At 40.2% G+C, this 22,931-nt stretch overlaps 1 protein-coding gene across 1 annotated transcript in view; it reads right to left on the bottom strand.

The window, feature by feature from the left end:
* Nucleotides 1-321: 321 nt before the first annotated feature.
* Nucleotides 322-22,931, bottom strand: part of JAG1 (jagged canonical Notch ligand 1) — a 36,739-nt gene continuing 14,129 nt past the window's right edge. The window contains exons 4-26 of the mRNA XM_071740274.1: nucleotides 18,525-18,779; nucleotides 17,469-17,529; nucleotides 13,499-13,629; nucleotides 13,071-13,190; nucleotides 12,515-12,628; nucleotides 11,833-11,946; nucleotides 10,926-11,039; nucleotides 10,475-10,521; nucleotides 9,749-9,922; nucleotides 9,074-9,224; nucleotides 8,383-8,547; nucleotides 7,759-7,872; nucleotides 6,948-7,061; nucleotides 6,723-6,836; nucleotides 6,486-6,602; nucleotides 5,926-5,953; nucleotides 5,728-5,813; nucleotides 4,800-4,913; nucleotides 4,464-4,573; nucleotides 4,137-4,373; nucleotides 3,709-3,840; nucleotides 3,043-3,193; nucleotides 322-2,317 (exon numbers count right to left, since the gene is read on the bottom strand). Coding sequence (XP_071596375.1) covers nucleotides 1,860-2,317; nucleotides 3,043-3,193; nucleotides 3,709-3,840; nucleotides 4,137-4,373; nucleotides 4,464-4,573; nucleotides 4,800-4,913; nucleotides 5,728-5,813; nucleotides 5,926-5,953; nucleotides 6,486-6,602; nucleotides 6,723-6,836; nucleotides 6,948-7,061; nucleotides 7,759-7,872; nucleotides 8,383-8,547; nucleotides 9,074-9,224; nucleotides 9,749-9,922; nucleotides 10,475-10,521; nucleotides 10,926-11,039; nucleotides 11,833-11,946; nucleotides 12,515-12,628; nucleotides 13,071-13,190; nucleotides 13,499-13,629; nucleotides 17,469-17,529; nucleotides 18,525-18,779 — 3,221 coding nt within the window. The 3' untranslated portion in view covers nucleotides 322-1,859. The remainder of the gene's footprint in view (nucleotides 2,318-3,042; nucleotides 3,194-3,708; nucleotides 3,841-4,136; nucleotides 4,374-4,463; nucleotides 4,574-4,799; nucleotides 4,914-5,727; nucleotides 5,814-5,925; nucleotides 5,954-6,485; nucleotides 6,603-6,722; nucleotides 6,837-6,947; nucleotides 7,062-7,758; nucleotides 7,873-8,382; nucleotides 8,548-9,073; nucleotides 9,225-9,748; nucleotides 9,923-10,474; nucleotides 10,522-10,925; nucleotides 11,040-11,832; nucleotides 11,947-12,514; nucleotides 12,629-13,070; nucleotides 13,191-13,498; nucleotides 13,630-17,468; nucleotides 17,530-18,524; nucleotides 18,780-22,931) is intronic.

Genomic DNA, 22,931 nt, shown 5'->3' with positions numbered 1-22,931 from the left:
CTAGCTACTTAAGAGTTTGGTTACTATCTGGTGGTAGCTCATTGGCCTGTGGCGAGGATGCATTGCACAATTCCAGTCCCATCATCATCCTATTAGAAGTGCACAGAAGGACATTAGCCGAGAGACATGGAGAACAAGGGATGTGCAGCTTTCAAACCCCTTGGATCTGATTCAGAGCCAGAGGGGAACGTGTCATCATCTAACAAAACCTGACTCCACCGAAATCAGTCACAGGTCTTGGAAAGGTAACCCGGCACCTGTCACTGTTTTTCCCCAACCAAGTGGTCGGGAGCACCTCCCAGCTCAATAATCTCCACGCTCTTTTATGTTTTCATACAAAAAATTTAATAAATATTACTTTTCAAGATTTATTGCCAGGAACAACACATCAAAGATGCATTTTCATGTAACACTAATATCACAATACAAGGTATCTTCAGGATCTCAATGGTTAACCACCGAGATTACTATGTTTATAAGCCTTTTGATCTTAAACATCGTAATAGCACTTTGATTTCCTCACTTGTTAAGGCGGGCAGTGTAATCTATGGCAAACCTACACAGTGATCTTACTGGACATTCTACTGTTCAAGTATTCAACAACTAGCTTATTAGAATACTCCCTAAATGCAGTAGATTACAAAAAAAGTCAAATCTACAAGTGGTTCAGTATTACATATTCATGGTGAGAAAAAAAAAAAAAAAAATCAGAATTTACAAAATAAGATTGCTGTGTTTCCAACTTCACACGCTAATTTGATATTTTAATTACATGCAACCACTCACATTTCATCTACAAAAAGTAATAGCTCAGTTTTGTTCCCTTAAACTGCTTCTTAGCAGATTATCTGCCTGTCACTCGTTTTTTCAAGTCTAAAGCAGCAAAAAAATTTGTCTAGTCTAATTATCTAAACTGCCTCAGTCAGTACTTACAAATAGTCTTAAGTGATACTATGGAAGGTGTTTCAAACATCTGACATTGTACAAAAACCAGCATCAAGGCATGAGAGCCCATCCTATTAAAAATAAACTATTTTAGAACACCTTAAGTTTTGGCATATAGGCAACATGTAACAAGAAAATAAATTCAAAATGGAGAAGCCACAAGCTTACAATGCTATCAAAAACCTTCAACTCTAAACACATACATATAAATAAAAAGGAATGATATTTTAAGGCTCTTGATTATTAAGTTAATAAATCAAATATACACAGTGATTAATAAAAAAGAATTATATACATATCTATACAAACTTCTATTTTTGACACATTTTCCTCTTTAAATTCTTCATTTACCAGCAACTGCTGACAAGTTCCCCCCACCCGCCCCCAACAAAAATACAATAAAAAAATAAATAATAAACTTATTTGTGATAGTTGCTGTGGTTCTGAGCTGCAAAGGCACTTTCAAATACAGAACTAGTTGTACGTCACCATAAAACCAATATACAAAAACCTCAAATTCAATAAATATAAATAAAATGTATTATTCTAAAGAAACTGTATAAATTGGGACATCTGGCAGAAAAGAAAAACCAAAAAAACACTAAGAAAGAGCAATAAGGCTATGTGATACCTTATGAAACGTCTCCATGATGCATCAGCTAGAGCTGAATTTACATGAGGGCACTTTTGACTAGTTTTGCATAGATGTGAAATGCAGCACTTGGTATTCCAGCCAACCACAGCAACTATCATTGCCAGTGTAAGCCAGCTTGTCAAAACTTAAATTAACACAGGGATTCTAAGTAAATAATAGCCTTAGACTCAAATATTACACAACAGTTTAAGAACTACAAGCTCTTGAGTGCCTTTATAATGGTACTTAAAGGCCCTGCACGGCAGCACCCCACTGTTTGCTATACAATGTACTCCATTCGATTTAGGCTTTGTGCACTTTCCAAGTCTCTGTTGTCTTGTTTATTTGTCCAGTTCGGGTGTTTTGTAGGTGTGCTGTTGGGGGGCTTTTCATCTCTGTCTACCAAAGTGTACACTGGCTGCTTGGCAAATCGGGCCTTCTGCTGGTGTTTGTCCATGTCGTCTTCCTCCACCTCTGAGTTGTGTGTCCTTATTTTGGCGATTTTGGAATTTTTGTTTTCATAGTCTTTAATTGGGACAGTATTTGCTCCGTGTTTCTCAATGGGGTTTTTTATCTGATTCAGCTGCTCCCTTACGTTGTTGGTAGTGTTGTCATCAGACGCCGTGTGAGTGTGGCTGCTCTGCTTTCGGCGCTTCTGAATGCACCAATAAAAAACAGTTACCAGGCAACAGATCCAGGCGACTGTTAGGACCGAGCTCAGCAACGGCACCAAGAAATCTGTAAGAGAGATGAGAGCAGTTAACCCCACTGCAAACCAAGTGTTCCAGTCCAAGCTTTCTACAGGGAAAACAAATCTCGGTTCTTACTTTTTCACTGGGGTCCAGACAGTAACGTAAGAACAATCCCAGCTCTCTCAGAATACGGGGTGTTTAAATTAGGACCAGGGAGCACTGACTGATGGCCCTGGTGGAAAAATGTCACCCTCTGATGCACAGAGCCAGTCACTGCTGGCCAGAATACCGTGGCCTTCATCACCCTGCTCACAGGGAACATCTGGCCAGAGGCCAACCGGCTCCATACCCACTATGGTCCTTTCCCTCTCCACCGCTGGTGGCTGTCCAGCTCTGTGGACAGCTGACTGACACTGCTGACATGGCATCTGGCCAGTGGCATCACCAGGTAAATAAGTACCCAGGAGCTTTCCCAGCCAGGCAGTGTGACTTCATGAATTTCCTTCTTTTTCCCATGAAGATGGTTAAAGAGGAGTGGCCCTTTTAACAGGTTATGCCACTGGTTAAGAGCATTTTCAGAACTGTCTTTTTTCTTTTAAAGTAGCTAGAACCTGGTGCAAAGGCTCATTATTGTTCTCAGTTACCAGGGCCAAGAAGCAGAGATTCTCAGACTTGCTACAAGCCTTAGAAGTGAGAAAAGCTTCACTCACTTTGAAAGGCTGTTCTAGTTGTGGCAAGCATACGAGTTTTTGAAGCCAAGGAAAAGCTTACCTGTTTTGTTTTTAACCGGTCTTCGCTGTACTCTGACTTCCGCGACTGCAGCAATTAGTGTGTTGTTACCATCACGCTTACTGACAAGGTCAATAATCTTATCTGTGATGTCTTTGATTGGGTTTTCATCTTCCCCTATATCTTCTGCAGACTACAGAAGAAGTCAGACAATTAATGCCAAACGCCAGATCAGATTGTGTAGGTAATCTGCTATTTATAAACTTTTGCAATCGGTTACAGCTCTCATTACTTTTAATACTTAAAAAAAAAAAAAAAAAAAAAAAAAAAAATCAAACCAAAACAAAAAAACCCCCACAAAACAGAAACAAGCAAAAAAGCTCAGCTATGGGCAGAAAATTATATTGCAGATTTTTTGTCTTCATCCTTAAAAAGACAAAAAAATCCCACCCTAAAAAACAGTGCTCAGGAGAGTATAAGAGAAAAAATGTTTTACTACCCTGTTACAGTTGCCACCAGATGGTAGCTTTCAGGTACGCACATGTAACCAAGATTTCTTCCCTGGTCTTAAAGGGAATTGGGATGGAAACTAAACCACGAGAAGTGCTGACAGAGGCAGAAATTACTATTTTTATGGAATCCACATGTTGCACACATCTCCAAGCAATTATGTACTAAGACATTTAAAAATATTCCAGGAATACTTACAATAGCAACATGTATTTCGTTATTTGCCAAGTGTGAAGGCTCACAGGTAATATAGATGGAATATTCAACAGAAACATTCTTTAGAATATTCAGATTCCTCAATTCACTGCAAATGTGCTCTGTGGTAAGGCCCTGAAGGAGACAAAAAAGTTGTTGGCTTTTTAAATACACAGGGATACAAGACACTATTTTTTTTGCCCTGAAATAAGAGTTCTCAAGGGAAGAGGAGGTAGAATTCCCTCCAAACCAGCTTTTATTCTCTGGACACAAAAAAGCAGAATTCTATTAATCCTCCTATACCTTCTGTTTTCTTTCATAAGGGAGTGTTTGCTTTTACTGCACTTTTACCAGTTTAAAAAGTTTTCTGGTGCTGTGAGAAACAATAACGCATAAGCTACAGCACAGTGAGCTGTGTTCTGCTTACTTACTGGTGCCATCATTTCTTTATTAAAGGTGAAGGTGATGTTGGCACAGTTGTCTTGGTAGTAAGAGTCAGAATTGCATTTGGTCTTCACAGGCTGTTGATTCGAAGGCCAGCATTCACCCACTGCAGCACAAGGGTGAGTGAAACAGTGATCTTCTTTGACAGGAATGCAAGCGTGTCCAGCTGGGCATTCGTTATGACCTTTGGTGTGTAGGACACAAGGTCGAGGACCACACCAAACCTAGAAGAGAGTAAATAGCACTAAGCAACCACTGGTTGCAGGGCAGAAGACAGTCCCAAACCTATAAACCAAACCACAGCACAGCTGTACCTTAGAACAGGTGACTTTTCCATTCAAACACTGACAGGTATTACAGTCATCATCCCACTTAGCCCCATCTGGCATTACTCGAGCACTGGTAATGCACGGTCTTCCTGTAACTGAAGAGAGATTGAATTATAACCTTAAAATAGGAGAAAAAGTGAAATACCACTCTTTCCTCAATTTATCTAAACTTAGTGGTAAGTTTATTTCATCAGTCAAGATAGATACTTGCTTTAAAACAAATAACCTCTGCCCAGAACCACATACAACCACAAGCCTGTTGACATGTAATTACACAGATGTTGCTACAAGCATTATGACCAGCTATGACATCTGGAGTACCTTCTTGGCATCCTGGACCACTACGACCTGGTGGGCAAATGCAACGATACCCATTAATTTCATCTACACACGTAGCTCCAAAGGCACAAGGTGAAGACTGACATTCGTTGATATCTGAAGAAATTTAAAAAGAAAAGATAGTCTATAGTATGCTTTTATTTATTTGGAAAAAAAACATATGAGAGATTTGCCTGCTGGGGCTTTGTGTTTGTTCTGTAGTGTCTACTTGGAGATAGATTCTTATTAGCACCACCAGTATCAAAAAAGTTCTTTGAAGCTTCTGTTTTGTGGTACTGAAAGATTAAAACCTGACCCCTACGGCTACTGAAGCTTTTCAAGGGCAAGGACACATTCCTTCTCACACAAACACACTTCCTTTTCTCTGACATCCTCTGGTTTTGGCCCCCTACTGGATTCTTGACCATGTCAAACCCCTTTCCAGCATTGCTACTATGAAACTTCTATCTCCATGGATGTTAATTAAAAAAAAAAAAAAAAAAAAAGCGCGTTAGTGTCCTCCTACCTGTAATTATTATTAAATTACAGGGAAGTGCATAACATCACCTCAGGGCTTGTAGGTGGATTATTAATTGACAAGGTTTTTGCCTGGCACACTTTCATCTCAGGCAGAAACCTACACTACACAAACACATTCTGGCTGGGAAGACTATCCTGAAGGGCATTTTGCCCACTCGGCTGAACCACACAGTTTGTTTTGAGCTCCAGCTGAATGGACTTCTAAGTTCCCTTTAATTTTCAATGCAATTCCTGCCCTCCTCACATCTGCTGCAGCTCTAGGGATGGATACGGAAAACATGGGACATCTATCGTTAATCTGGATCTACTACTTAACTCAATTAAGATGATTGTCTTGCAACAAGATTCAAGTGAGACAAAGATCAAGGTACAGTGCCATGGACACACTTACTGATCCTGCAGTCGGGACCTGCGAAGCCTGGAGCACATTCACAGCGGTACCAGTTGTCTCCATCCACACAAGTGCCACTGTTATAACTATGAAGAAGAGTCATTACAGACATTAAAAAACCTGCTGCACATAAAAATAATCAAGAGTTCTAAAGCAACGAAAAAACCAAATGATGAAAGATAAACATATTAAACTTACCAAGGATGAGGACTGCAGTCGTTTGTGTCTGCAGAGCAAAGACAGGCAACATTAAATATGCAGACTTTGGCTAATACAACTCTACTGTCAGCAAGGAATGATACAACTTGCCCTAATGTGCAAGATACACTTATCTCAACTTTAGCAAAAATATGCTGAAACTCTCTACTAAATTGATTCCAGGCTTCTACCACAAAATTTGTTAATGAGATTGTGGAACAAATGTAAATGTACACAGGAAGAGAGCCTTGTAAAGAATCTAACAAGAAAAAAAAATAATGTAGAAGCAGACAGAGCTGCTGGTAGAAAAAAAACACTGGGAGGGGTGGGGGGGGTTGAACAAGACAACATCTGTCTCCACTTAGCTCATTTGCAACTTTCTCATGCCCAGGTCAAGGCTCTATCACATAAAGTCATTAAAAACAAGGATTCAGGTGATGCTAAAGCCTACATCAAACAAGCTTCCCCTTCTGGTTTCAATCTTGACTCCAAGGGTGACAGGATGAGCTCATGTTCTCATCGTGCAACACTCTGAAAAAGTTCAAGCAGAGATGACTTACTCTGAGTACATGTGGGTCCTTCCCAGCCCTCCTTGCAGACACAAGTGAAAGAATCTCCGCTGACTACACAGGTACCACCATTGTGACAGGGGTTTGGCAGGCAGCTGCTGTTCCTTGCTGCAATAGAAACAAGATTTGCCACCAAGCTGTTAGCCATCAAAACTGAGCCAAGAGGAAAAGCTGAGGTCAGAGATTCAGTGCTGAATCTGCTTCCTGGTGATTATCCAGGCTATTTACCTATGTTACAAGTAGCTCCTTCCCATCCTGCAGGACACATACACTTGAAAGTGTCCCCCTCGTCATAACATGTTCCTCCATTGTTGCATGTTGCCTCGTCGCACTGGCTGTCACCTGTGAAGAACCCAAACTATCCTTAACGCCAGTGCTGTCTACAAAGCCACGCAACAAGTTGAAGCAGCCTAACAGAGCACGCCTGTGAGGTTTTGGAAATGCTCAACTTACGGGAGTGGCAAGTTTTTCCTTTCCACCCATTTTTACATTCACAGAAGAAGTCATTGACCAAGTCTCGGCAAGTTCCTCCATTGTGGCAAGGGTTTTTACTGCAGTCATTAATATCTAAATATGTTAAGGAAAAAAAAAAAAAAAGCTAAGCAGCGTTTCTGAGCTTTTGAGCCCTTAACCACAGGCTGAACTCAATGGAAACATCCTTACAAAATTGAAACATCCAACAAAATTGACACAATGCTGTAGAGGTGCTTGTCCCATCCCTAATTCTGGCCTGCGTTTCAAGTGTGGATTATACATTTTGAAGCTTTAAGCACAGTCACAGACACAAAGAATATTCCACCACATTCCTCCAGTTCAATTTAATTTATTTGTCAGTAAACAAGAAGTGAAAAAACCTATGACAAACTATCCTATCAGTCAGAGGATTGGAGCTGAGTGCTCACTCCTTTTTCACAAACCTGACAAAATACAGGTGTGCTCTGCAGACACCCTATTCCTCAAATGGGCTGTACTTATGCCAAGGGTTTCTTACAGAATATTACCCAAAGGGTAGGAGAAGAAAACTGAACAGTAGGAGAGCCAGGGTCTACTCCTACTAGTCCAGCTTCATAACTTAGGTTTAGTTCTGATTCAAAAGCCCAGGACTTAGCAGGGGAAGAGGACACCCTTGTCCTCTGCAGCCTTTAAAGCTGAGTTTATGTTGAATTTTGTATTGGTCACTATTGTCTTAAGGACAGTACCACCCATTCTTTCCTGATGTTTTTTCCAAGAGATCTTTCCACCTGCTGAAGAATGGTTAACTTACTTGTTTCACAATATGTTCCTTCCCATCCATCACTACAAATACATTTGTAGGAATTGATGCCATCAATACAAGTGCCACCATTTTTACAGGGGTTGCTCTCACAGTCATTAATATCTGCAACAGTTTGGAGAGGAGGGGGGAAACAAAAATAAATCAGAGTACATCTACTAGAAGTAATTTTCTTATTGCAGACTCTTTGATGCTACTTCTGTTTCTAAGCCCCTTTTGAGAGAAAGGGTTACAAGCAAGGTGAGAAATAGGTGATAAACAGTGCAAGAAGTGACGTGCCTGTCACTCAACAATTACTATTAAAACAAACAAAAAAATAACTAGGAATCCTTAAGATACATGTTAAATCCCACTATTAACTAGCACAGGCCTTGTATACATAAGGTTTTTAGAAACATACAATTCAAGGCCAGAAGGTCCATGACTATTAACTTCCCCAAGGCCTAGCAAATTCTAATCTGCCTCACCCAAGCAGGATACAAAAACTTAAAGCAGTTCCAAGCTTCATTGCGTTACAAGAAAGAAAACCTTAAAGCAGTCTGTGAGGAAAGGATGGAATCTTTTTTAAAAAAGAGTAGATGGCAGTAAAAAAAAAATTCTCTTTTTAGCTCTTACTCTCGTGACAGTAGGTGCCAGTGAATCCTTTGTTGCATTCACAGGTGAATTTTCCACCTGCCTGGCTCTTGCATTTTCCATGTGGTCCACAGACATTTGAAGAAATATAACGAACCCCTTCTGGTGTGCTGTTAGAAGCTACTGCCACAGTACAGCTGTCAATTACTACAAAAAAAAGCAGAGGTCTGCATGAGAATTGCCCATTCTATGAATTTAAGCTGAGAGCAACAGTTTTCTTTGCAATGATGGATGTTTAAAAGACATACAAATTACAGAGTCATATAGGTTCTAAAAAGACCCTTAAGATCACCAAGTCTAACTGTAAACCTAACTCTGCCAACCATTTGCCTGCTGTTTTAAAATAAAAGGACTGTACCACATCTTTGTGCGTAAAATAATCATCTTATTGGATGATTGCTGGACCACATCCATAGACTGGAACAAATTCTGCAAAGCAGGTGATTTGCTAGATGTGTTTTACGTGCCCATTGACATAACACTGTCTTTCAGATAACTGGTATTTACAAAAATGACTCATCTTCTCCCACAAACAAGCACAAGGCAAAATTCAGCCTCCAGATACAAAGAGTACTCCACTGATGACACTACTGGAGCTGCATTATGGCTTCAGCCAGGGGAGGGCCAAAAACTATTGCCAGTCTTTCCCATTCACCTGCAGGGTGACACAAACCTTCGCAAGGAGTTGTGCGGCAGTGATCTTTCAGGTGGGAGCAGTTCTTCCCTTCGTAATCTTCAGGGCAGTTACAGAAATAGTCCATAGCAAGATTGAAGCACTGGGCACCGTTCTGGCAAGGGTTTGGCTCACAATAATCTATGTCCAGCTGTAAGGAGGTCAGAGAGAGGAAAGATAAATAGAAAAGGGAGGAAAATTTAAAAAAGTAAAGAGGGGGAAACTGAGTGAAACTAAAGTTTTATCATGGCTTTCCCTAACGATGACAGGCAGACATTCTCGAATGTGACCTTTTTATCTGCTGTCTCAGTGAATGGTTTGCAACGCAGAGTTTAGTTAAGATTCACAACTATTTCAGCAGGCAGCACACGCTTGGTACTTAACAGCCACTGCAAGTTAATAGTGCGCAACAAAACCTGACATGCAGACACTTGCAGTCTGCTTAACAAAAGGAAGACCCAGCTGCCTGTCTGGGGGTTGTGTTGGTTTCTCTCTCCCTCCATCCCCCCTCCTCCCCATAGTATATTAATCAAGTGCTTTCTTGGCAGACTGACAGCGATATCAAGTATAACTTTATACTATGGTTCACTGGATACAAGGCATTCAGTGTACAGATGCCGAGTGCTGGTAGAAATGCCACTGGCTGAGGGTCTGCCTTTCACCCATGCTTCTTACCTGACAGAGGTTTCCTGAGAAACCAGCAGGACACAGACATTGGAATCCATTGATTTCATCCTGGCAATGACCCCCATTCATGCAAGGGTTACTTGCACATTCATTGATGTCTTTCTCACAGTGATCTCCTGCATAGCCAGGTGAACAGATACACCGATAACCATTAACCAAGTCCTGGGAAGGAAGAAGAAAGTTTAGAGTTAAGGTTTTTTTCCTCCCTCTTCATATATTCTTATTAAAGGGAAAAAAAAAAAAAAGAAGAAAAGAAGACAGTCAAAAAATATTACCTCTTACCATATCTAATACCAACATAAGAGAGTAGCTCAAATTAAAACAAGGCAAGAATATGAGGGGTCAGGTGGGTGGGGAATAAACACACACAGACACACCAGTACTAGCTTACATTTTTAACTCCCAGGCAGCATGCATTAATCTAAAATTTTAAGAGGAGTATCTACATTTACAGTAGGTAGTATGCACAACAACCAGCCCATTCACTGGTGACACTGACAAATGAGTCACTTATTGCAGTAATACTTTTGGCCCTTGCTGTTATACAGACATACCCTGACATGCTTTAGCATGAAACAGGCCCTGCCCCCAACTCAATGAAATGACAATTTATACCAGCTACTCGCTATTCTCCACAGTATTTGTATTTTGACTGTCATGTTTGGTTACTGTTGCAAGTCTCAGGGAAACCAAAATAAAACAAGAATGGCTTACCCTACAGGATCCTCCATTCTGACATTGTCCACGACAGTCATTAATATCTGTAACAAAATTAGCATAGTTAGAAGGCAAAATATATATTTACACTAGATACAGAGTTCAAGTCTCTCTAAAACTGAAGCTAGATAAACCTTTTGTCAAGTTTCCTGCATGCCTTCCTTGAGATAACGTTATTATAATGGGTGGGAACCTTCCATGACTCTTTTACTAAAGGCAGTGAAACTTCACATCATTGTTTTGGTCACTTTATCAGAGTATAGTTATGTTATGGACTAATGATTCTGATAAAATTGTATATTTTCATTCCACACCAGCTACTCCCTTTCTAAAAACATCAACTACTGGGACTCAGCCTGATGTTTAAATCTGAACTTAGAATTCAGTGGCATACACACATACATACACCCCAACGGCCTTTAATAAACCCAAGGATACAGACACTCACTGATATCACAGTTGTGGCCAGACCAGCCAGTAATGCAGTCACAATAGTAGCTGCCAATCAGGTTCCTGCAGGAGTTGGCATTGACACAGGGTTTGCCCTCACATTCATTCGCATCTGAAAAAAACAATGTGAATGGCCAAAATGTAGGGTGTGTAGGGCATGGGGGGAGAAGAAGAAAGAAAATCCTACAGCAGGTTTTCACAGCAATTGTCAGCAGTTTGTTCAGATCTAAGAGGAACATGTAAGATACAGCATGGGTTAGCGTGACTTGAATGAACAAAAGTCAATCATATATCATCCTCTGAAGTCTCTTTCAATTTCTCTACAATTAGAATAGACAGGCTATGCTAATTACTTGATAATTACCCAGCCACTCATTAAGAGCAACTTCTCCTCCACGCACACACATCTCAACTGAGAAATTTGAAGGAGGAGTGCTGCAGCCTGGTCACTGGGATCTGTGTGTTGTGTAAAGAATGCAGAAAACTCATTCTCTGTGAGATCATCCACATTTTGGAACCCAGCTGTGAACTGCTTGGTCTGGAGGAGGTGACATGGCTGAAGAGATACAGCAACTTTCTCACAGGCTAAAGGAAGAAATACATGTGGGGGCAGGACTAGGAGACACACACACACATGCATCCTCCCCACTTCAGTTCATTTATGGTTGAAAAGCACATCTCTCTGGCTTCATTAACTATTTCCTTCAACTGCTAGCATACGTCAGCAAAACAATGACAGAGGGAAGCTACTCCATGCCTTGTGACTGTCCTAGAGCCAGAATACATCCATACAGGCTATGGAATGGTAACTAATGTAAAGGACATTATTGCTCTTGCCCACTGGAATATGATCCTTTTTGCACTATTCTCCCTCCACCAGAGTAACACTGAATGACAGTTCTCACCTAGCTGGCACGTTTTGCCAGTCCACTGAGGTGGGCAAATACACTTAAATCCATCAACTAGATCTTGGCAAGTTCCTCCATGACCACAGGGATTTGGAGAACAATCATCAATATCTGTAAGGTAAAGCAAGGAGAGGCTGAGCTCTGTTGTGAAACAAGCAATACATCAATAACTGACAAATATGATAAAGGGTTGCTGTTACTAGGACTTGCCCTGAGGAACACAAAGACAACAGGACTTCTCCTTGGCATTTCTAGGTCTACCCTGATTTCAGCCAAAGCCTCCTTGAAAAATAAAAGTAGTGGGATAGGGGGTTCAAAGCACAAGGGAAGCAGCTACAGTTTACAGCTGTAGCCTTTTTGCAAGTGGAAGACAGGTTTTGATTGCATAAGCCTCTCAAAAACAGTATTTCAACTTCTTGCCAAAACACTACAAGAATTCAACATTTTGCTTCTTTCAAGAAGCTGCTGGCCAATTTTTCTCCTTCCATTTAACGAAAGTCTTGACACAAGCAAAGGAGAAGAGGGTGCAACCATTGTATAAATGGTTGTTAAGAACCAATGCCTAACACCGGGAAAGGGTAAGAAGGCTTCCCTGATAAAGTTAGGTTTATCAGGGAAAAGAAAGACTGATCTAAACCAGCAAGCTAGCACATTTTTATGTCATTTAGAAAAGACTTACTGTCAGTGCAAGTTGGTCCAGCCCAGCCAGGTGCACACATGCATTCAAATCCTGTAGAAGTCTCTAAACAGCTTCCTCCATTGTGACAAGGATCAGAGAGGCAGGCATGCTCCGCTGTGCCAGGACAGGAAAACAGTGAGGTAGAGGCAACAATGATATCATCAGAAGCCACCCTCCCCTCCTCCTGCCACAGGCTTCTACTCTGGACACACCACCATCATCCATTATGTATCACACTCCTGGGAGAAATGTGAATCAAAAAGCCAGCAGGAATTCATCTTCCCTGCTGAAGTCCTCAAAACCGACTCACACCTGTTTGAGTCACAGCCAGACAGTGTAACTTGTAAGGATCTCTCTGGTGAGCAGAAGGCTGATATTCAGAGATACCAACTGCTCATGATGAAGCACAGACAAGCAAGTCTGGGTCTTTGTAGACAGTCCTGACATCAGAAACTGACTTTTCCTCAACCTCATAAAATATATCCAAAAACAGCCACTAAAAGCTGGCAAGAATTAACTGCCAAGTGGCAGCTCAGCAGCTGCATCCAACACTCACCAATTTCACAGTTCTGTCCTGAGTAGCCCTCAGGGCAGGAACATTGGTATTTATCAGGGCCAGTGTTGCTGCAGGTACCACCATTCAAACAGGGTGGGTGGGTTCCACAGTAGTTCAGATCTGCAAGAGGTGAGGGATATTAAAACAGTGGTTGAAAAAGAACATCACCACATGCATGCTCAGTTCCATTATTCTAGAGCCTTTACAGACTGCCTCTGCACACAAGAGTAGAACAGGACAGAATACTTAGTAAGCATATATGTTAACAACGCCAGAAAAGCAGAGGCAACAACACCAAGTAGCTGAAGGACAAAATTCCCACCACGTTTCAGGGGGCTCACTCAGCCTCGGGTACATGCTCTCCTTGCTAGGTCTGCCAAGTGTTAAAATTCAAGCATCACACTTGGCTATCTATAAGATTAGCATACCTTTGTCACAGAGCTGACCACCCCAGTTGGTTTCACAAAGGCATTGCCATGGTTCAATGCAAGTGCCATGGACACATCCTGGGTGTGGAATGCACTTATCACAGTACTGGCCTTGCCATCCATACTGACACCTTCAGTAAAAAAAAAAAAAAAAAAAAAAAAAAAAAAAAAAAAAAAAAAAAAAAAAAAAATCAGAAGAGGGAAACAAACCAAAATCCCATTAGATTTGCTCAGTGAATATAGAAGTCTAGAGCTTGGAGAAAGACTGAGGAGGTGGGGGAGAAGGGCAGGAAGAGGGGAGGGGAAAAGCTATTCAAGGTTTGTTTTATGGTTTCTTGTAAACAAATATTTTAGTAATTTTGCCAAGGTCTCTGCAGCCAGTCCCCTGACAAAAGAATAACTGTTCTGAGAGAACCAGCATGAGGCCATTCAGCACAATAATGCTCCTTTGGAAGATCATACAAATGTGGCAGAGAGGGTGGGTGTGCACTACAAATCAATCTCTGGACTTTGACAGGGTGCTTTATAAATTGAGGGGGTAAGAAAAAGTCAGTGGTAACAATAGTTATCCAGATGAATACAAGGTTCCAGGCATTTCAGCCATGCTGGGTTTGCAGGAAAACAAACAAAACCCTAAACACCAACTCTGAGACCTTGGTGAGGCAGCAGCAAAGCATCAGGAGCTCTCCAATCTATCAGAAGTGAACCTTATTCTGAACAAGATGACACATGCAGAAAGCACAGACTGGGTCACAGTAAGAGAGCCAGAAAAAAAACACATCAGGATTTTAAATGTGTTCAAAGATCAGTTGTCAGAGCATGCAGAGCTTGATACATGCTAATCTCTTTTTTTAGGGAATAACAAACACCTCAAATTCTGAGAAAACCTTAATTTCATGTCTGGAGAAGAATTTATTCTTTAAATTATTTAGTGTGACTATCAATGAGCTACCTGAATTCTGTACTTAAAAGGAATATGTTCTTTTAAAGTAAAACTTGCTTAAGGGAAAGCTCATTTGGGCTTTCCTTTGGTTCTCACTAGCAAGTCAGACCAAGGATTCTTCAAATTAAAGTTGATCTATAGATAGGAAAACAAGTTGAATATTAAAAGAAAGGGTTTGTTGAAGTACTGTATTTCATTTACAGGTCCTGAGAATAATTGATCAGCAGCAATTATGCATGAAGCTGTTACTAAATTATGAAAATAAATCTCATCTGTACAGAAGTCATCTAAGCTTTCTATTTATAAAACCCCCCACAATTCTTCTACTGGCAATTTCTGCTCCTGGAAAAAAGCTAGAAAGATCTAGCAATCACACATAGCCAGTGGTAAGTCCAAATTCCCTTCTAAAAATCTCAGGTAACAAACAGCATCCTAATTAAGTTTTTCTTATAATAGCTCTTTCAATGCCAGCCTATTGCAAGTCAATGGGAAATTCTCATTAATTTGTGTTAAAAGAAAAAACAAAACAAAAAACCCAAACAAACAGTCCAACTTATACATCTTTGTGTGCAAAGAACATGAAAGAAAACCAGATCAGGAAAAACAACCTCTCTCAATTAGCTCTTGGAAAACTCTTCTCTATAGGGAATATAAGAATGTACAAATATCAAAACTTAGGAACATACCCTTTTAATTTGTACTGCGTTTAAAGCAACTTGCCTGTGAGCTTTCACACAGACAAAACTAAGGCACCTCACCTACAAAAAACAAGTATCTAAATTGAGGATTTTATTCCTTTCTGCCAAATCAAAGGGGTGGGGCTCTTTTGTTTTCTTTAAAGCAAGAGTAACTAGAAAGGAGTAGTTAAAAAAGCCAGAAACAACACACACAAAAAAAAGCCATAAGCTGTAGAGCCAAAGATACAACTTCCTTCAAACACTAACCTCAACATTTAACAAATGAAACTGGAAAAAGGCTGTGGGTATTTTAAAAAAAGTTAGATACCAATTCCAAAACAAGATACATAGTAATAATTCTTGTTTAATAACGTGTGCTGCAGTTTCTCATGAGAAATTTAAAGTTAACTTTCCTTGTATAATTCATGAGTAAACATGGTTTTGTTGGCTGGCCTGCATTAAAGAAAGTGACTTGCACCAAAAGGGAAAAGGATATTTTAAGAATCTTTGCAAGTTGTCTATTGTACCAGAACCCAGGGCAGTTTCTGTTGCGATGTTATTTTTAAACCCTGGTGCATTTGTAGCATGCAGGCTATATGACTCACCAAAACTTAAAAGAAAATAAAATCTTGTTTCTGTGTTCACTTTAAAGATAGTGGTCTAACTTGGCAAGCAGAAGTTATCTGAAAGCACCAGAAGGACAGCATTGTTTCAAGACTATGCAAATCAAGTGTGGGAAAGTTGCACCTTAAGTAAATAAGAGCACTAGTGCATGTCTGGGCAGTAAGTGGGAGGTAAGAGACTTAGAAAGAGAAAGGAACGAAAAAAAAATCTGGAAACAAAGCCTGTTGTTCTGACTAGGAGACAGCAACCCCTATAAAGCATGTTTATTCTGATGACAGAACCACAAATCACTGGTAGCCTTGACTGATATACTCCTCTTGCCATCTGGCCCCCAATACTTCCTACCACTTGCTAGCCTTTGCTTTTTTAATTAAAAGAAAAAATAGATTTGGTGTTCTGGGAGTTAAATAGCTTATATCAGTGTGCTGCTAAACAATAAAATCACTAAACATAGGCTACAACAGTCCATCCTATGGCTTGACTTTCACTTTGCCATGTCTCTTGTGGAGGATGAGAAGTTACTTCATACCTTACTTTCCTAGAATGTTCTTTGATTATTTTTAGTTTGCTTAGTTTTGAAGCATAGATTACAAGGATAAAGAATGAGCTACTGTGACTACTTAGGACAACTTTTTATATTATACAGTCCATCAGACACCCAAGATTTAGTTTGTGTTTGAATTACATCTTATCTAGAAAGAAAAGCAGTCTAAAAAGCTAAAGCTTCCAGCAATAGAGAATCCATGAATGTTTGTTAGGCAGAAAAATTGCTTCCTGTTCCTTCAGACTTCTGATTTTTATTTGGGAATACCCAGGCTTCCTTTTTAACTCCTCCTGCACAGGATCAATACCAACATTTTGTAACCTCAGAAGCCCTCAATTCCCTATTGCATGTAAACAGATATGATATTACCTGAAGCAACTTAAAACCAGTTTGTTGATTAAGAACATCCACATTTAATATCCCTTCACCCTCTATTAGTAAGGGAGAAAGCCTCTCTGTGCTGTAAATGCATGCTGTATATTTTTTCAAATATTTAATTGTTGGGTTATGGATAAGCTCTGCTTTTCACTGTCTCCTTGCCAGGACAGAACAGACTGTTCTGTCTGCACAGGAGGAAAATTCCACATTCATTGGAGTCTACTGACAAGATTTCATCCCAGCTATTAACCTCTCAGCACTCAGAGCCTGGCTCACAATGGTAAAGGAACTGAGAGATTTAACTAATCCCATTCTAAAGAGTGCTTGACTTTTGCCTACCGATGGAAGGAACCCGGGAGGGGGAGAGAAGAGGGGGGAGGGAAGAAGGGGGAAAGCAGTGAAAGGGAGGAGAGGAGAGAAAAGCCACCCTGTACTTCAAGCTTACAGTTGAAAAAGCCTATTAATCAGGCTGTTGAAAAAAACATGCCCACAAAACATTTGCACTGTTTCTGTTTATGCAGAAACAATTAGTTAGTGCTCATTAGGCAGCTTTCACGCGATTTATCCCATACCCTCTTCCCCCTAGTGCCACATTTTCACAAACCAAAGGCTTCTTAAAATTATCAGTGCACTAAAATCCTGTCCCCACTTATTCTAGGGAAGTCAGCATGAATAATGTGCCTGGTCAAAAACATGACTCAAAAAAAAAAAACCACCCTCGCTCCCCAATCCGATTGTTTAGCATCACTTTTGTAAGTGTTTGGTTGAGTAAGCGAAAAACAAGGAGGCAGAGGGAGCATTTACCTGCACTCTCCTGGAATTGCGCAAGAACCATGCTTGGGGCTACATCCCTGCCGACAAATAGCTGTTAAAACAAAAAACAAACAAACAAAAAGAGTATCAGCATGCTGCCCACTTCCTTCATCTTCACACTCGTGGGAATGTTTTAATCTCTAACCAGCATTCTAATCCTACTAAATCCAAGGTTTTAACAAGTCCCTTGTATCAAGTCTACTGGAACGAAAACCAAGGTAGGTAGGTGGTTCCCTGTGATAGGGAATCTATCAGCTAGGTTGCAGAGAATCATATCTAATGCTGTTTGAAGAGTTGTTTCTAAGCAGAGAAACTGTATGGCCTTAGTAGTCTGCAAGCCACTTCATATCTGTGTCTTTCCTTTCTGTCTTCTGCAGGTGACACGGCCCACTCTCCCTGGCTTTACATCTAATTAAAAGCAACTTTTAACTACTCTGGATTTACTTTTGAGACATATCTCTGAACAGACAGGATATTAAAATGAGCATCTATTCTAATTGCAGGTAAACACAGTCAGCAAGACATGCCAATAGTCTGTTCCTACTTGGAGTCCTGCTTTCTCCTTCTGAAATTGCCTAGGACGTTGCCATTCCCTAATAAACATGTTAAGCATCATCTCAGGCAGAACAAACAGCCTGGGACTTTTTAAACACCAAAGCATTACACTTGCCAGGTCAGCTCTAAAACAAGTCTCTCCTTCCTGCTTGTCTTGAAGTCTGCACCAAAGGGGAAATCCTTTTTGAAGTCAGCAGCAGAACTCCCATTGAAGTCAATGGGCTGGGTTTTCTTCCCAAGGGCAAAGATGTGGATAATCAGAGAAAGAACACATCAACTAAGTGCCCAGACCTCTCCAAGATTTTAAAGCAAGGCAGAAACTAGTCTTCTCCTGCCCCTAGTTCTCTGTGCAAAGACTTAGTCGTGTTCCCTTCAGTTCTTAGCCCTCTTCTCCGTACAAGCTGATCACTGAATTGCAACCTGGGCTTGAAGCACTCAAATCCTATTCAGAAGACTGCTTGATCACTTGGGGGTCAAATATGCGTCACAAACCTTTGTTGCATTCTGGTCCCATCCAGCCTTCCAAGCAGGTTTTGTTGCCATTCTGGTCACAGGTGTGGTGAGTGAAGAAGTCATCTCTTGGCCGACAAAACTTGTTGCAGCCAAAGCCATAGTAATGTTCTGCACAAGTCACACGGATTTGATACTCGAAGTGGGCAGCTCCTGCATTATGTTTCAAAGTCTGCCACTGCCGGCTTGGGTTGATCATGCCAGAGTGGGATGCCTTCTCAATAATGCGATCGGGATCTAGAAGTCAGCAGAGATGGCAGAGTTAAAATTTCATTTAGGTATCATTATCTCCCACATCACAGCTCTCTAACTTCACAGACAAGACTGAGGCAGCCAGTTTGTTTTATTAATTTTCTGTTTTAGAGAGTAAGATAAGGTTGCCCTTAAGCTACAAACCATTAACTGAAACACACATGCAGCATTATCATACTGAACAAAGCTTGAAATCAAAAGATACTGTTAGGCTACTGCCAATCACTTACGCCTTCTGCATTTTAAGGACATCCAATAAGAATCATACAGTTTGAGATTCAAGAAAATTCAGCTGCTTTTACTTTTCACTCCAGTCAATTGAGACATAGTGTGGTTTTTCCCTATTTCTCCATTAATGGTGCTAGCTTTGGTTTTAACTGGAATATTTACGAAAACATCATACTACAATAGCCTAATAAAGCAATGTCTACAAATTGAACATAAGCATCATAAAAGGTTTGCAGGCTTTGGAGACTCTGGTGTAAGCACTACATGAAAAAAATAGTAACTCTGGCATTCGGTTGACATAGTGATCTCTCCAGGTTTTGGCTGAGAAATACTGTGTTCTCTCTTCAGATGTTAGCTGACACTAAAAATTCAAGACTACTAGAGTTTCAAGCAGAGAACTCGAATTACTGGGTACATGTGCTATAGATCCCCCTTTTTCTTTATAGAGAGAAATTTCAGAATTTCGATTTTGTACTTGACATTTAGTTCTAGCCAAAGTCTTCTGGGTTTTAGAGCCCTATGACCATCTAAATTATGGCTTGAAGTAATAATATTTTACAGTAGCTCAGAACATTGTATATGTCTGCAGTATTTCACTATGTAGTCCAGGTCCTGTGACTTAAATGATCTGCCTTACAACCTCCTGCTAGCAAGCACTTGACTGCAGAGTGAAAGTTTATCATAAAACAGCCAAAATATCCTTGCAGACACAGTACAAACCCAAAAATAAGTACCAGGATACACTGTGCTGTATATGGGAACATAACCCAGCAACAAAATAATGGCAGGTAAGAACAACAGTTTGCCAATAATGTTAGGAAAGCAACATGTGAAATACTGACACATTCAAATGTTAGAACTAAAGCATACTTCTGTTCAGCGTGTTCTTCCAATAATTACAGAAGTAAGTTTGGGAATTTTACAAAAGGCAGACTTAAAGACTAATGAATTACCTACATCAAGCTTAAGATAACATGTTTTAATACTTTTAAATGCATTGCTAAGGACCATTAATTTATAGTTTTCAAAAAAGAACTTCCAAACGGGCTTCTCAAGCCTCACACACCATTATCAATTCACCACTAGGATCCTGGAGGCTCATCTGCAGTTTTGAATAAAGCCAAATCAAAGCATTTGCTGCAGAACCGCAGGAACTAGTGTCAATACACACACACTGTAAGCATTTACACATTCTGGGGGGTAGTCTTGGCTCAAGAATACAGCATTAAGTGTTTACAGTGTAAAATTAAGGGCAGCAACTTCTTATTCACCTTCTGGTATTTCTGGTTCTATAGTATTTTCCATTCAAATCAGATTTTATTACTCATTGGCACTAAGCCCCCAACCCCACATCTATGTGTAAGACTTTCAAATGGATGTAGGCCTTTATTAATTTAAATCCCATTCACAAGTAATGTAGATGCCTAAGGACTTTTCCATACTGGTATATCCAGAGCAATATCATGTCCTGTACTTTACTGTGCAGGTGTAAGGCTCTTAGATCTCATCAACACGATTACTGACTAACTCCAAGAGGTACTTAAGCAGATGCATATCTATTCATCTTGAATAGGGCTAGTCAAGCGATTATAGTTCCACTCATGCGTACCGGAGATGGCTTTGCTGCACCTGCCAAGATTACACCCCGATCTACTACAGCACAGTTGGAAAGCAAATGCATTTCCCCAAATACCGGGTCTGTGTATAAAGACATCCTGTTTCTTGCAAGTAAAACAACTCTATCCTTCTCTCCTGTAAGTGGCAAAAGGGAAATGACACTTAATTTAGTTTTGGAAGCTGCCTGCCCCCCCTCCCTACACAGACACACACACAGACACATACACACACATGCACACATACATACACTAACTCTAGCTTTTCCAGTCTTTTGCTGTTCCCCATTGGGAACTGACAGCTATTTCAGTCCTTGGCACGAGAAAAACAATTTGCCTTGGAAAAGAGACCTCTCCTCTTGCCTCTGCTCTATCATTCTTCCCCTATCTGCCAGCTCATTAGGAAGCATGTCCTTGCTGTACGCCTATGACATCTCACTCGAGCCAATGGCTCTTTTGAGCCCTTAACCACAGGCTGAACTCAATGGAAACATCCTTATTAGTCCACTGGACTTTATTTTTTTAAGGGCTCAGATGAAAACCAGCTGCAATTTCACTTTGGATCATGGCTAAAATGCCTTTCATTTGATACACATCATAAAGCTACTACCATACACTTAAATTCAAGTCTTAGAGACTTAAGATCTCTTTCCATTAGCCATCACCCCCAGTTTTCACAATGAAGTATTGGCATGTTCCTTCTTGTGCAGAAATTTCTCCACCCTCCTCTACTCCCACCTATTAGTAGACACTTACACAAGCATGCTGACCCAGACTTTGGGGAAGGCATTGCAACTCTTCCATTCTTAGCTCACAACAATTTAAGTTTTATAGTAAACAATCCCAAAGCAGTAGACTGGCTAAGTAAATAAAAAGAAATCAGCCAGGCTTCAGAGAAAACAACATCATCTGACCCAGAATCCCATGCTTTACTAGCAAGGTTAGAGGAAACATTAAGCAATTTGAAATTAATGAAGCAAGAGAGAAAGGCTTTCTGTACATCTTTAGCTTCTGCTCTGCATTTTGCTGTCAGAGAGTTTGTTGGTTTAATTCACTTTTGTGGCTACATTTCAGAGCTAATTATCTGTCTTTTTACTCAGTGGGCAATGGCATCAGAGGTTTAGACACAGGGAAGCAAGCAATTTGATTGCCTGCTTTTGCTTTTCAGTGGTCCAATTTCTGGAAATTTTAACTACCCATCATCAGGAAACAACAACAGAAAAAGCCCAGACTCCTCTAAGCAGTTTGGGTGGCCAAGGACACCACAGTTATTTTTGAAAGTCTTTGTTTCAGCTAACTTCCAGCTTGGTTTACATTGTGCTGAAGTCTCTTATGCCCAGCTGGAATTCACATGCAATTGATACCGGTAATTTACAATAGCTCTTTGACATAGTTTGAGATGCAATGTCAGCCCCATTAGCTCTATGTATGAAGCAACAGTACCAAGATGGCATCTAGACAAGAACCAGAGTAAGAAAACCATGTAAGTTGAATATTGACTTCAACAAAGAACAATTCTCATGAACTTCAGCAGGGCCAGAATTTAACTCCAAGCCACTCTTGGAAGTGAGACAAGAGAGAGTATGTGGTAAAGGGAACGTAGGAGGAGTGGAATGTAGCAAGGGGAAGGAAGGATCCATTCTAGGATCTCCTAAGGACTGCACTGATCAGAGGATGCTAGAGCTATTGAAAAGTTACACAAAGACTACTAATTTAACTTTTTTTTTTTTCTTTTTTTTTGAGAGAGAGACCTTTCACAGAGCCCTCACAATTTAGTAGTAATGAGGGTTAAAAAAAAACCATGGACATAAAAAAAAAAAAAGCATAGCTTTATATGATGACAACTGTTTAGTTCTAATTATTTCCTTAACTAGTTCTTCAAGACTTATTTCTTCAGATATGGGAAAGTGACTAAGTGATGCAGTACAAAGGAAAAGCTTTGTGCACTACAATGACTGAAGTGACCTAGAGATGGATATGTGACAGTAAAACTAGTGCAGGATTCTAAATCAGGAGCAAATGTAAGAACATGTCTGCACTTGGTCAAATGCACTGCTGAGAAATAAGGCAATTTTGTCTGTCTGAAGACAATTGTACATCCAGAACATGAAAGCAAAGAAAGGGTACATTGTGTAGCTTTGGGAATAGAGTTGTTTCATGAAAAAAGATGAGCTCTAATAATAGTAAAAGTGGCAGAGACCCAGTCTGAAAAAAACTCTCAAATCCTACTGTAAACAAGGCTTTCACTTTGAATTCTAGCATCCTCCATTTTTAATACAACTCTGCTACTGTAGCA

Source organism: Heliangelus exortis, chromosome 3, assembly GCF_036169615.1.
Source record: "Heliangelus exortis chromosome 3, bHelExo1.hap1, whole genome shotgun sequence".
NCBI classification, from domain to species: domain Eukaryota; kingdom Metazoa; phylum Chordata; class Aves; order Apodiformes; family Trochilidae; genus Heliangelus; species Heliangelus exortis.
This window is presented reverse-complemented; position numbering and strand designations above follow the sequence as displayed.